Source organism: Cyprinus carpio, chromosome B9 (assembly GCF_018340385.1).
Source record: "Cyprinus carpio isolate SPL01 chromosome B9, ASM1834038v1, whole genome shotgun sequence".
Classification (NCBI taxonomy): Eukaryota; Metazoa; Chordata; class Actinopteri; order Cypriniformes; family Cyprinidae; genus Cyprinus; species Cyprinus carpio.
The window spans coordinates 19,493,421-19,509,384 of record NC_056605.1 but is presented as its reverse complement, the minus strand read 5'-3'; the positions used below and the strand labels follow the sequence as shown (position 1 = coordinate 19,509,384).

The window sequence follows — 15,964 nt, the reverse complement described above, 5'->3', positions numbered from 1 at the left end:
CTCGGTCTGATTCACAGTGTAAAGCCAAAGCAATCTTGTCCAGTTCTTTGCTGACCCCTCAGACATGGTGAGAGCTCTGTTAAAGATTGATTCATTTTCCTCACCACATGCGCCGCCTCAGAGACACTGGACTGACTGCTGCCTTTCCAGCACAGCTTAAAAGATTAAAAACAAACAGCATGACAGAAATATATCATGTGCTGTTGAACCAGTCTGACTGAGAATAAATGGATGGACATGAAATAGGCTGTCCACTCAATTCAACAGAGTTTTAAGATTGGGGAAGGAATTGCTGTTGCTGCTATATGCAAAGGTGTAAGAGATATTGAACACAGACTCGAGGCTGTAAGTGACTTAAAGTGTGAGAATACTTTTGGATGTAGAACCGATCCTGTAGTGCAGTAAGACATGTTTTTTTTTCTTTCTTCAAAACAATAATTTATATTAAAAGAGTGACATCTGTCCACTGCAATGAAATATGATAGTAAATATTGCAGAGATACTAGTTGCTTCACTTTCACCAACCATTTTTAATTTATGTTGTCATTAAAAAAAAAAAAAAAAACACACACAAAGACTAACATGATAGAATTATATCCCATGGTGGATTGGATGTAACATCACACCCTGGCCTGAATGATTACCATCCACTCTAGTGATCATTTTGCATCAAATCATGCATGGTTGTTGTGCAATACGAAGCATCAATGGCCACTATTAACGTATACTGATGATTATTCTTCCTCCACAAAAATTGTCTTCATATTAAGATCTGTTGCATGATTAAAGGCAATGAACAGAAAGATTTTCTGCAAAACCACCGCCGTTGCTCAACCCTTAAAAATAAATTTGCATTCCATGTAAGTCTTAAATTCATTGCCTTAAATCAATTTATAGATACCATAATAAGACAAAAAGAGCTTAAACAAAATATATATTTTTTAAATATCTTATCCACCTTATTTTTCAACGTGGAAGTAAGACGTTTTCTGTGAATGTGCGAGATTTCTGGTTTGTTAGCCACTGAAGGGAAAAAGCAAGAAGAATAACAAAAAAAGTGCAGTAAATGGTAAAATTGTTTGGACAACAAACCAGTGTGTTCATAATTAATATAATACATTAAAATAACATGGTAAGACACAACAGTTGTACAGTGAAAAATAGCTGGAAGCGGATGAGACCGGAATCGTTGTACATAAAATTTACAAAAAGAAGTGCCCACTCTTACGGGAAAAATAATGTGGATAGAAACCTTTGTTTGGTGAGTGGTTTCATAAAAGTACAGCTATGCCTTTTAGATTATTTGATTTTGATTAAACTATTTATTTGCTTGCATAAATCATAAGTACTGGCAGACTATATGTTTTTTTGCTTGTTTATGTAATAATTACTCTAAGTCATTGAATTGATTTTAAATATGGCTTAAAATCTTGTATATTTGATAAAAAAAGACTTTTTTAAATAAAGGCAACCCATTTCAAAAGGCTTCAAACTGAAAACACACTGATCATATGTATTAAACAAAATAATTAAAGACACCCAAACAAAGATTAATGATAACATCAAATTCATCCATATTCTGTTTATTCATCATAATTCATACTTCATTTAAAATGGTATGCAATTTAACAAGAATCACTGCACAGCTACAATAAGGGCTGACTAAAAAAAAAAAAAAAAAAAAAAACCAGAATTAATAATACTAGACAGCATCTGCAGTAACTTCAATCATCCATTTACAGTGCTTCACTCTGAGATCAGCTCTGTCTGTGACATTCCTTCGCTCATGCTTGTAAATCTGCTTCAAATGAAATGCAAACTGGCGCACTGCAAGATTTTAGTGTACCTCGGATCAAGCTTCCAGAACCATATTGTACCATATTGAAAGGAACAGAAGAAAATACTATTATTAAAAGGCTACTAGAAAGCTCAACAGGCCAACCTGATTTTAGAGTTGCACAAAGCAATCTTTGTAAAAGCACATCCCTCCCATACACGAGGAAAAGTTGCTCCTGTCAAACCTCAAGAAACTGTAGTGATAGTTGTTTGACACCTGAGATAAAGCTGTAAAAGTGCTTGTTGTGGAAAAAAAAGAGAATCAAGATAAAAGTAAAGCGCTGCTCCTTTTAGTGACTTTGCAGACACAGAATGACATGAAACAAAACAGTTTAGACAGCAAAATATGAGGCTTTCAGATGATTGGATGGCCAAGGACATAAGAAATTCAAACCAGAAGCCGAAGTTTTGCCTATTTCCAGCCATTATTCTCGCAGACACTGGTACATGTGTTTCACATTCAGTCTCTTCATCTAAACCACACACGCATACCTTGTTCAAAAACAGCTTGTGTCAGGCAGGCGGTTCCTTCAGTGACATCTGGGTTTGGTACAAGTCTGTGGCACGTTCAGCAGGTTTAAGCAGGATGTGTTTATACAGCATTATTGATTGACAGTCTTTCACTGTCACAGAGAAAACTTGCCGGTCAGGAATGGCAAAGATGCACTTTTGACTGCATTCATCTTGTTCACATCAGAGTCGGGGTCATCGGGTTCATGTCGGCCCGGTGAAAAGAGGCAGGTCCTTTCCTCGGTTCTGGGGTTTTCTGGGTGAATAGTGGGAGGTAGTGTTGAGCCGTGTAATAGGGGCTGTTAACCTGGAAGAGCAGAGAAGATATTCAGAAGTACAGTCGAATAAAGATAAACAGTAGTAAAGGTTACATTTGTTCACAGACTGGCACCTGTAAAACGCAGAGGCCCCTGTCACCACAACATAAGCCCAAGACACACCTACATCCTAGAGAGCCTGTCAGCACAAATATAAAGATAGATCTAGATCTAGCTGCACTGTACATCAACCCAAGAGGTTGTATTTACCATACAATACAAATATTCAGTAGGTAAATATTTATTCAAGTATTTAATAAAGGGTGTAGTTTCTAGGATATACCAAAGAAATATGTGAGGATTCCAATAGCCAAGTGAGCACTTATGGAAATAGATGTGCTGGGAATTAATGAGTGTCTGCTCGATGCTACTGTATGATGATTCACCTCCTGAAGCTGTGAGGTCAATCTAACAGAGGTGTTACAGGCCTTTCAAAGAGCAAAGGAAATTCATAAAAAAAAAACAAAAAAAAAGTGCAGTGGAGTTGGTTATAGTTTGAATGAAGAGAGGGTTGGGGCCAGGGCCGTGCACAGTGGGGTGGCCCGGTGGCTAGAGCCACTGCTCCTTTGCCCTCATTGGCTGAGGTGCCCCTCTCACCAATCCCCCCCATCACCCCAGTTCAAATCTGTCTGTTACTGTTCCACTAAATGGAGACCACAGTCCCTGAAGGTGGTTGCATTACCATGTAGATGCATTACAATCCACAGCAGTCAGTGGTTGATCCACTGAACTAGTAATTAGTTGGTAGTTTGTTTTTATTTTTGTCTGTAATAAAAGCGCTAACAACTTGTACAAAACATCCATGTTCTGAATTAGAATGTCAAATCAAATTATTATACCTCATCAGATCTTATATAGATAACACCAAACTTGCAGATAAAAAGCGAATGGAGGCTGCTAAAGGCAGTTCAGCATTGCAAACATGAATTCAAAGTTCCAGCAAGCCAGCAGATAGAATATTTAGCAGTTTGACACACTTTAATTCTTGTAATTAAGTATATTTCCCCTTGTCCTGAAACTAGTAATCTATAACACTAGATTACTACACTTATTAAAACCGAATTAATAGTAAGCCTATAAATAATTAAAAAAAAATAGTATAAATGTTCTAAATTAGTTGTTTATAAGTATATAATATAGATGTATGCTGTAAAATATTAAATTAAATGTCTAATACTTATAGGGGAGAATGGTGTAAGATTAGCCACTTTTTACTAATGTGGTCCTCAAGATAAAGGAAAATGACGCAGAAGTACAATGAAAGTATCTATCCTATCCAAATGAAAGTATTCCTATCATTTTAAATGATCAGAATGTATCTATGACAAAGGGTTCTAAAAGAATGCTTCTTATAAAAGAAGTGTTCTCATGGCTCAGTTTGCCCCGGGTTTGGCGTTGACCCAAGTCGAGTCAGTGGGTAAGATGCAACATCTGGGTGTAAAATGACCATCTGATCGAATCTGATTCAAACCCATGTGAAATAAATAATACTTATAAAAATTTATTTAATAATTTTCTTTTACAAACAGTCTTATTTTCTTAAAGTTAACTTTAACAACATAAAACCAACCAAATGAAGTTTAAATTTCAATATTTAATTGTTTGCATTTCTGAAACAATATGTTGAACACCAAAGCTGTAGCCTTCATAAAAACAGACTAAAACAGAGAGTTTGTTGGTCATTAGTGACTACAGGTGGAAAGATATATATATATCGTATTATAATGTGATGAAAAGCATTTTCTGGTTCTTATCAGAGAAGGATTTAGTGCACTTGTACACTGTCCTTATCAAATAAACTGCAAATAATATGTATATATGATAAACTAAACCAGTAATATAAAACACCAGTTTATAATTCAGAGATTTACCTTAACTACAGTGCCTTATGGTGGGGTAAGTTAGAATGCTGACACAATTTACCCCACAGCATTTGGCTCACTTTGCCCCATAGCTGTCATTTTTGGAAAGCTAACCAGTTCAGGCTAAATGATTTGCATGGACTTTTATGTTGTTAAATCACCAATATGTATCATAAATATTTTTAGACCTGGATAAATTTGCTTAGATGTAACAACCATTACATCTGTTATGCTTAAATTTGACTGTTTTTGAAGTAAATGGGTGCTCTCCATTCCCCCCATGTGTTTCTCCTTATCACAGTCTGGCAGAAATGATGGGTGGTTCCAAAATACATCGTCACATGACAATAAAAGTGTACAGTTGCCAAGATACAGGGGGTGGGTCAATTTACCCACTGGTTCATCTTACCCCATTCTCATCTACTTCCATTGAAGAGGAGACGGAAGCAGGCTCAGAGAGTGAGGGAGAGCCCACTCTTATCAAAACATCTACAATAAAGTCAATCATTACAGAGTGTGTTGTCTTCTCTTTTAATTGTATATTTGTAACAACTTGATAATTTGTATTAACAAGCACCCACTCTACTTGTGCCCCTTTTTTTGGTTTGGGCCACTGCCCCTCAAAATGTCTGTGCACGGCCCTGGTTGGGGCTTTGCGTTTTCTTTCGCTACAGGTTCACTCAGTTTTGTACTTTTGTAATCATGTCATTTTTCATATTATACTTTTGTATAGATTTTTGTCACTTATTAGAAAAATCTCAGCTCATTTTAATTTGACAGAAAAAACATATTCTAAGACAAAAAGCCTCTTAAGAAATTTCCTATTTTTTCTTTTCATCACACCCAAATTTATTATAAGTGTTTTAGATGCCAACTGAAATCCTTTCATTAAACATTAGTAGTTGAAACTGGAGTCTTGTGGTGGATTTAGGATGTTTTGGAATGCAAGGACTGCATTGCACATTTTCAATACGTCTCATTGAAAGTTATTTCTGTATGTGGTCAAATGAGGAATGAGACAGCTCTATGTATGTATGTAGCACTACAACAAGTCTGTTTGTGTTCCCACTCCTGCTTTCTTCAGAAATCATATGAAGGCCTACTGAACATATTTTAGCCTCTATGCCTATCAACACACGAGGGACTATTTTATTGCTGTTGCCTAATTATAATCTATATGCAAACCTGTTATCCATACAAAAATAACTGTAATACAGTTATTTATAATATTTTATAATGCAACTACAAGATTTTTGTATTTTTGATTACATAATCAAAATTACACACTGTAGACCATTACTACACAACAATGCTTGCAGTATAGAGGTGATAGTCCAAAAATTGTAGTAAATTAATAAACATTTATGGTTGTTTTGTTGACTTTATGGAAATTTGACTGGGTTATTTGAGGTGACTGCGGCTGGACTTTCCATGGCACTGCATTTATTCATATGGGCAAAGAAAGAAAGCTGAGTGCAATTGGCATTAAAAGCTTACACGTTCTGCCATTTCCCCTCCTGCCCGTTAACTTCCTGGGTAATCAAAGAATGACAGGAAATATTTAAGCAAGGGAGTCCAGGAGTCCAGGAGTGAATCCAAAGCTAAGGCAAGTAGACCAAAAACACATGCTATTCTAAGGTCAGACACGTTAAGAGAAAATGGGTTCATCCATTCAAGTGACAAACACATTCATTCATAAAATGACTATGAATGTTCCTTAAAGACAATAATCTCTACAAAGTCTCCAGTGTCACAGTTTCCAGTACTAATAAAAACACAAGAGTCCAAATGAGGCGTCAAGTAAAACTTTAAAGCTTTGTGGAATATTCCCTGTTGGTGTACATATCTAAGGGATCCTGAGTTTGATTAACGTATCTTTTAAAGTAATTTTAAAATCTGCAATTTTACTTTTACTGAAGTATATTTTGCTTGAAGTATTGTACTTCGCTACATTTTAAGACATTAAAATAAATAAATAAATAAATAAAATCGCACTCTCGAAACCACTGCAGTAAATAATGGGCAGGAGAACAAATTGGCGCTAAAATCACAAAAAGGATGGAGACGGACAAGACAGGTGTTAGTGGTGCAGACCCAGCTGAAAATGAAACCCCGTTGTATTCTGCTGAAGTTGAACTTGAAGAAAATTAAGTGGCCATATTTAAGCTCTATTATGCAGTGTAAGCTGTGTTTGCCTAGAGAGACCAAACTACCATCTTATAAATCTCGACATCAAACCTTCGCAAGCAAGTAGAGATAAGCTAAATGCTTGCATTGCTGCATGGGTGGTTAGTTAGTTAGTTTATCAAGAGGTTTTGCACAAATTAGACAAAAAGACAGTGGTGCAGGACTCGTCTGCAATAATATCGTAATTGTTGTTTTAAAGATGTGAGATTTGACATTATCGAGTATTTTGCAAAAAAACAAAAAAACAAAACAGTCCTACGGAGTGCTGTGAAACCTAGTAGATTAGACTAGTGCACATGCGCATTTAGAGTGCGTTCTTTCACTGCGTGATTCAGTCTATTAAAGAGGTCATATGATGCAATATCAATTTTCCCTTTCTATTTGAAAGGTTACAAGCTCTTGGTGCATAAAGAAAATCTGTAAAGTTGCAAAGACTAAAGGCTCAAATCCAAAGAGATATTCTTTATAAAAATTAAGACTTGTCCACACACCCCTAAAACGGCTTGTTCTAACACGCCCCCACATCTCTACGTCAGTATGTGGGAAGATTTGCATAACGCTGCCCAGATGTTCACGCAAAGAAAGAAGGTGTATCTTTTATTCTCACTGTAGTGTTGTTGCCGTCGCTGCCGCCTTGTCGTACAGACGCTGTGTGTTTAACTGTGAAAGCGAAACTACCTTGTTTGGCCTTCCAAAAGAGGACGATATCTGCTTCGTCATGCCTGGGGCTGATCCGTGCTGGTCGCTGAGGAAATACATCAACTTTGCACTGTGGATTGCCGGATCAGCTTTCACCGTCCAGCCCGGGGTCGTCACATGTGGTTGCTGCAAGCCCAAGGTACGCTCCTTCATAGAATCCGCCGGCCGCACCATTCTCAAGCTGCCAGCCTCTGCTCACTCAAGCCAGCCAGCTCATTGAGAAAGTGAAACTACTTTATTTGACCTTCCAAAAGAGGACACGACTAGAAATCATGTTTATATCACGTTTATAATGGGTTTTATGTTTATGTCTCATCACTCCGGCCAGACAGGGCATCACAATATGTTAAGGGGAATAACATTTCTGTCACACGCTTGAGGTATTCGGCCAATCACAATGCATTGGATAGCTGGCCAGTCAGAGCACAACTCGCTTTTCAGACCAATGAGCTTTGTAAAAATCGACGCGTTTCAGAAGGCGGGGCATAGAGGAGAAACAATAATGTACAGTATGTGGAAAATAATGTGTTTTTTGAACCTTAAACTGCATAAACACATTTCAGTACACCAAATACACAAAATAATGTTCTTTTTAGCAACATCATATGCCCCATTTAAAATCAAGCGGCAACCTTCCTGTCTCTCTCATGAAACCAACACGGAAGTGGCTAAAACTGCAATTCATCGACTGGCCACTAGAGGCTGGCTATAAAAGGGAGTCAGTCCCATAGACTCCCCATGTTAAAAGGCCCAAATTTACAGCAGAAAGAAATATGTTTACAGCCTGGTACAAAAAGTGGTTTTGGTATATATAGCTAATTTTGCCCTTCATGACAACTGTGAGGGGGGTGAATTTTTTTTATAACTTATCCATTTAAATTATATTAAGCCTCAAATTTCTCCATAATTAAGGGCATGGCCACTTGAGTGACAGGTGACCAGCTCCCGCCTCTTTGCCCATTTTTGATTATCTGGGAGTGACGTGCTGCCAAGATGGTGACGGCCGGCTCTTCAAAAACGCTCTTCAGAAACCTACGGGTGACGTCACGGACACTACGTCCATTATTTTATACATAATTTTATTTTATTAAAATGCATTTAGAATGCTCACGAAATTGAAGATATAGGAACAGAAAATGTATACATTTATATAATTTCATATAGTGAAGTGAAGTGACGTGACATTCAGCCAAGTATGGTGACCCATACTCAGAATTAGTGCTCTGCATTTAACCCATCCGAAGTGCACACACACAGAGCAGTGAACACACACACACACTGTGAACACAACACCCGGAGCAGTGGGCAGCCATTTTATGCTGCGGCGCCCGGGGAGCAGTTGGGGGTTCGATGCCTTGCTCAAGGGCACCTAAGTCGTGGTATTGAAGGTGGAGAGAGAACTGTACATGCACTCCCCCCACCCACAATTCCTGCCGGCCCAGACTCGAACTCACAACCCTTCGATTTGGAGTCCGACTCTCTAACCATTAGGCCACGACTCCCCCTTGATATAGTTAATCAATATCACATAAAGAGTGCCACTTTTTTCTCCAAAAATCAACATGATTACATATAAAAAAAATTTTTTACAACAGTTAACAACAATAAACAAGAAGTTAATTAAGAGACTTACATTTTAGACACTGTATTTCTTGTTTTTGCTCTATTTCGACGACAAAAATAATTCTGTTCGTTTTGTGCCTCTGAGCAACATTTTGTTCCTGAATGAATCAACTGTTTAAATGATTCAGTTCAATCCCAATGACTCACTTATTAACAGTGACTTGATGCCACCTATTGGTGGTTTTAATTTCACATTTAAAATATTTTTTGTTGTTTTTTTGTTTAATATATAATTTCAAATATGAGTATTCATATTTTTTGTCATATATTAAAACATTATTTCTGCATATGTAACTGCAGGTTAAATGCATTCACGTTCTGCATTAAAAAGTGTGTAATTGCATCTAAATGCTACTTCAGACGAAGCCTCTGTGTTTCCTCTGCATTGCAAAGATGAATTGTGTCGATACTGATTTAATTTGCTTGTTAACAGACCAAATGTCTTATTATTGTAAATGACTGATTAATTGTAAGAATTTGGCTCAAAGGATGATGAACACTTTACTAAAAAAATGGCTTTATGAAGGTAAAAATGAAAATAAAAGGTAAAAATCAATTTAAACTTATAAAACCAGATTAATTTCTATCACTGCTGTGAACTGACCACACATTATATGAAAAATATCAAAAACTTTAAGAGTCAGCTGTCCACAGCAAAATGGCTTGTGGCAAAAATGTCACCCAAATTTATGATTAGGTGCAAAAAGTGTCCCTGCACAATTAAGCAAGAACTATTACGGCATTAATAAATTAAGTGTAATGTGAAATAAATGAAAAGTGTTACATTTTAGAGTAGATCTGCTCATGTTGTATCAGATGTCTTTATACTTGTGTTTTGCAGCGTTGAGCATAATAACCATTCACACACCTTTCTATTGAATTTATGAATGCAATGTCCAATCAGAGGCATTTTGATTAATCACCATGGAGAATGCCAGAGTTGTTCAAGTGTGCATGCTTACTGACCGAATTCTGAAAGTGCATTCCCAAATTCTGTCATAATCACAAACAACAAAGCGCAAAACAAATATAAGCGATTGATTTGGTTCAGTGTTTATGGGAGTGTTTGCAGAAGTGCATAGCTCACATTAGACTGAAGTGATAGACAACTTTAGTGTCCTTTGCTTGATTGCTTTGTATAATTAATAATAATATTAATTTAGTTTTTTATACTACTGAAATAACCAATGTGAAGTCTTGATTTTCTAATCCTTCAAAAGCAATTACAAATTTCATAAACGGTTTTTTAATCTTGTTTTGCTGGTAGCCAGAATATAACTTGCTTTTTCTGCTTACTCGGTGGGATGGTCTGCATTAAAATCTTACACATCTCCCTAAATGTTTTAAATGCCATGTGTCAACATGTTTTTGGTTATTGCAGTTTAACTTGTAAAGGTGTACCTTTAATTAAAAACAACTAGTTTGAGATTTATAGGCCTATCCCATTTTTGCCTCCCTCCTGCTGTTAAAATGTTATTTTTACTCTGAGTACATTTTAAATTAGCTACTTTTTACTTGAGTAGATTTTTAGACTGCTACTTTTACTTGTACTTAAGTAAAATTTCATTAATGTAATGGTACTATTACTTGAGTAGAATATTTTAGTACTCTTAGTCTTTCCACCTCTGGTGTTAACAAGTAAAGTAAAGTACAAAATGAAATAAACACACACAGCCTGCAGGAAAAAAAAAATGTTTCTAATTAAATCTGTGTGTCTGCACTCTTGCTCAGGGAACACATAAATACAGGGCGACATGCACCTGGCGCGAGAAAGACCATCCATTTAACGCATGGATATGCCATTTAGTGGCATGATCGATTCTTCATAGCTGCCTCACCTTTGTGCCTTCCTTCCCAGTTTCATTTACTTTAATCCAATGCCCTTTAAACCAGGAACAAAACAGAAGGACAAAGAACAACATCTAAAATATAGAAGGGGCAAAACTTATATAACCATACAGTGAGGAACATAATTTAGTTTTTTCAGAAGGCACCTCTACTCTTAGGGTCACATAGTTTAGTGTGTAATGATCTGTGTATGGAATCTGAAATAAATGGAGTTGAAGATTACAGAAGTGAGTAGGCGGTTCTTCGCTGTCTTGGAGGCATTAAAGGGGCCATGAACTGAAAAATCAAAATTCCCTTGTCAAAATTCCCGGTCTTTTACAGATTCTTTTACAAACAAAGCACATTTTGATGTGGGATTTTCAGAAAGAGTCAAATTAAAAGACTATACTGTGCCAACTATATTGGTTGCGACACAACACACAAGTGTGAGTAACTGCTTTTATTACATGTTCACTAATTATTTGTCTGTTATTACAAATTGTTTGATATCTACTGAGTATTTATCACAGCAGCATCCATCTATGAGGAATGTACGCTGTCAAACATACACAAGTGTTAGCCAATCATAGCAGTGGGCATTTACATTTGAGTCTACAATCCGCCACGCCTATTCAAACAGCGTGTTCTGATGACGTTAGTTTCCTTTTTGCTCTGCGATGTATTTTTTACTGTATGAAAACAATGTGTGTAATGTGAGAGCGGCATAGCTTGTTGGACATATCATCAGTAGCTAAGGAGGGCGGATTTTGCGAAGGGTCAATTAGTCACCCTCATGTCATTCCAAACCCGTAAGACCTTCGTTCATCTTTGGAACACAAATGAAGATATTTTTGAGGAAATCTAAGAGCTTTCTGAACCTGCGTAGACAGAAACGCAACTACCACTTTCAAGTCCCATAAACGTAATTAGGACATTGTTAAATCGTTAGTCCATATGACTAACGATTGGTTCAACCGTAATGTTATGAAGCTATGAAAAAACTTTTTGTGCACAAAAACTCAATTTCTTCTTCAGTATTTGACGCACGTTTATGACAGTACCACGATGCATGCATGTGGTGCTGCTGATGTAAGAGCTGGCGTTCTGACATAGAAAACATGCATGCGCTGCACCTTGTTTACAAGCAAAGGAATGCACACACATGCATCATGGTACTTTTGTGAACATGCCTCGAAGTCTGACACAGAAGAGAAGAAACTGTTGAATAAGGTGTTTTTTTTTTTTTTGCTGTGTATGCAGGGTCAGAAAGCTCATGGATTTCATCAAAAATATCTTAATTTGTGTGCCGAAGATGAATAATCTTACGGGTTTGGCATGAGGGTGGATAATTAATAAGAGAACCTTCATTTTTGAGTGAACTATCGCTTTAAGATTAGCATTTACACAACATATGTGATGTGATCATATGCATTTCTGAATGTGGTTTGGATGATCAGACCACAAAACATTTAAGACCCACTTGTAATCAGATCATCAAAGATCAATGTGGACACCAAATCACAACAAGAACAATGCCCACATGGTGGAAGCTTAATTCCATGCCTAGCATGGAACCTTACTGGTTACCAGCCTGTATCTTTAACCGAGGGGTAAAACCAACCACCTAGAATGAAGCAGTGTAGATGAATGCCATGTGTATGTGCATGCTGCGAGAACAGTGCAAAACTAAGAGCTCAGGAATGACAGGATGAAAATCAACTAAATAATGAGTGCAGCCCAGATGGGTTCAATCAATGCATGGATATGGTCTGCTATTAGCGGTGACAAATCAGTTTATAAGGATCTGAGCAGTTTGTTTGGATTCAACAGTGGTAACAAAGGTAACACATAATCTTCAATAGAAAACAATGTTCTCCATGTCGAAGGAAAAACATGTTAAATGACACGATTATAATAGTAATATGAGATTCTGCAATGCCAGACGATTACAGCTATAATTTTCTAATTTTCTCTTCTCATATTCCAGAGCAACTCACTGTTTTTTTGTTTCTGTTTCTTTAAATATATCACCGTCTCCCACATAAGTAGCTGAAGAGTAATCATATGAAATAAAATGTGATGTGTTCCTTTGAGACGGAGCAAGCGGCAGGACAGCACGCAGACGGCTTAGTTTCTCACGGCCGAGGCCGCTTTCAGTCTGAGGGGAAAGACTTTCCTCCACCCATACTTTGGGTCAACAGTTAAAAATAAGTCTCTAAGCATCGCTTTTCCACAAGCCAAACACAATCCATTTCAAAACAAAAAAGGACCTCATTAAGGCCTAAAAAAGTGAATATTTTTATATACCGGCTTCACCAAAAATAAAACTGTGCTAAAGGCTGCATTTAAAGAACAGGTCATACAGGGAAACTAGTTTAAAGAATTTGCATATAATTGCTTCTAAAATTGGTCACTAGCTGTACATTTCAATTACCTTAAGCACAAAGAAAATCTTTTGCGTGTTTGAGCTTAATTTTCCTAAACTTGTTTAAAAACATGACAATTTAACTAAATGTTAAGGTCAATACAGACAGTGTCAGATTATTGTAATTGTATTATTTTTCATATTTTTTTTTTATGTAGTAGTACTGTATACTAAAAAGATTTTGTCTGTAATCTGCAAAAAAGCAACCAAGAACTTAACTGTAGTTGTAAATAACAATAATTAAAAGGTGTCTTGGCTTGAAATGCAAAAAAAGACAGAACAAACAGAAATAAAGGTGGCTTCATGCGTTTTATCAAACGGAAATGACAGTGACACTATCTTTAGCCATCTGAAAACCAGAAGATGCAACATAATCCCTGGCTGAGGTGCCACTGTTGATGCGCGATTGTGTTACAGAGAGGTATCTGGTTCTCTGTAAAAGCTTTCTGAAGACTTTTAATTTTAAGAATTTTATAATGCAGTTGATCAAAAGTTAAACTCTCTTAAAGGAATAGTTGACCTCAAAAGTAAATTTTAATTTATCCACCTTTATGTTGTTTCAATATATTATAACTTAATCTTCTGTGTTACTTTATTTTGTTGTTTAATGTTTTGATTTTTAATGTTTTAATTAAGAAGATTTTATTATTCTTTGTTAATTTCTTATTCTTTAAATTTTTTGTTTCTGAGTTAAAAGTAATGCTGGTTTTGAAGAACTTAAAGGTAAATAATTGTTGAAGTAATTGAATACAGATTAAATACAGAAAGGTCAAGTTACATACACACCTCTTTTTCTAAGTGTAACGTCCTTTATCCTCAATGGACAATTGTATTATTTTAGTAAAGCACTGAATACTCACCCGTGAGTCATACTCCAGGACAAAAGGAGGGATGTCAATCTGCTCAGGTAGGATGCAGGTGAAGAGCTGCTGTAGGTTCTCTATGTGATGGACTTTCTCTTTAAGGCCTGATACACTGAATGTTGTGAAGAACCAAGTAGAGACCTGACAGGAATCACAAACAAAACCATTTGATTGATTGAGATGCTACTTTCCATGAAAAGGGTACAAGAACAGTTGCTGAAACACATTATAATTTTTTTACTTTTTAAACAAATGGTAACAAATCCGCAGAAAAGGCTAATTGTCAAACGCATACGAGCAGTATATACATGGGTTTGGGACACATCTGAAAATGTTGTTAACTTTATGTATATAAAAATTATCATTTAAAATTCTTTGATGAATTCTGTATTCATTGATTCACTGAAGAATAGAAAGTTTAGAGAAGCTAAAATATTGTTCAAAATATAAATCTTTTGTGACATTATAAGTATCATGTATAATCATTTGTTCACCTCACATTATAAATGAACTCAAATGTAACTCTATAGGAAAACAGCATAGACTTCTACACTATTTTAAGGTCGATTTAATAAATAACAGATAGCTTTAAAATTGGTGAAGTTGTAACTGAATTAAATGCTTCGTTGCTAAAGGCAAACTCTTAGCTCCTAAATCTTGAGTCATTTTCAGCATTTATTTCAATGACTCAGCCCTGATGCTTGAACATTTTTCACACTTGGGATTGTTACAATGCTCGAGAATTCTCTGACTGAAATGGACGCATTTTAAAACGAACAATTATCTGACACTTAATTGCCGGGGTTCCTCTACATTTGGAGTGCACAAAGTATAATTGTTGAATAATTTTACAAATGAAAGCAAAGCCTGGCAGAGGCAACATGCTGTCATAAGTACTTCAATTACCTGAATAGGTTCTGTGGAACACTGTGGAACACTTAGTGTGGAAAGATCATGAATCTCAATGTGGTCTCAGAGACGCTTTTCAGCATATTCAGTTACACAGACTCACACACAGTCTTTCTTAGTCAATGTGGAACATGTGGAGCTGACCGCTGTGAATCAGACCATAGGCCCGTACAAACTCGGAAAGAAAAGCTCAAAACGAGATGAACATCTAGTGTTGCCTTTAATGGACTTACATCTGAGTTGATGAACTGATTACATTTACCTTGGTGCGGAACGTAGGATGGACGAAGTAGAAAGCCCTTAGGTTTTTCTTAAACCTGAAAACACAGAAGGAAAACCTTGCGAGAAATGGTTTTTTGAAACATTATCAACACATCCATCCAATTACTTATTACACAAATAGTGCATTCCTCTAGCGCACTTGGCTTAGAAAGGCTAATAAACCCATTAGACAGAGAGCTAAAGCGCATTTTTTAAGAACGAGCAAAAGTCAGTGAATTAAATCCAGCAGGGCAGCCACGTCCAAGCCACACGCTGTTGTCCAAAACACACAGATGAATAGAGATCTGGACAGCCAGAAGTGGAGGGGTGTTCGAAAAGCACAAGGGACGTGTCTGTCAACCTATCCACTTTCCCACGATGGGCTCGGTCCGACCTGTCCAAACCCATGAGCAGGGGTCATAGGGAGTGATAGCATCACTGGCTAACTCCCATTACAGACGCTCATCACTGTTGCTGAGGATTATGTCTGTAAAACACCTTCTTAAAGACCGATGCCTTTTGAGAATAAATAATACAGTGATGATCTGCTGTGCTCTGCTGATACCTCATATTAAATGACACGAGTCAAACTGGCCTGGATCTCAAGGTTATGAGTCACGCTGATCTCCGCGATGTACGGAAAGT

General features: G+C 36.7%; 1 protein-coding gene across 1 annotated transcript in view; it reads right to left on the bottom strand.

Annotated features, from left to right (window-relative positions):
* Positions 1 to 2,778: 2,778 nt before the first annotated feature.
* gdap2 (ganglioside induced differentiation associated protein 2) overlaps positions 2,779 to 15,964 on the bottom strand; it is a 28,120-nt gene continuing 14,934 nt past the window's right edge. The window contains exons 12-14 of the mRNA XM_042731383.1: positions 15,321 to 15,375; positions 14,147 to 14,290; positions 2,779 to 2,802 (exon numbers count right to left, since the gene is read on the bottom strand). Coding sequence (XP_042587317.1) covers positions 2,794 to 2,802; positions 14,147 to 14,290; positions 15,321 to 15,375 — 208 coding nt within the window. The 3' untranslated portion in view covers positions 2,779 to 2,793. The remainder of the gene's footprint in view (positions 2,803 to 14,146; positions 14,291 to 15,320; positions 15,376 to 15,964) is intronic.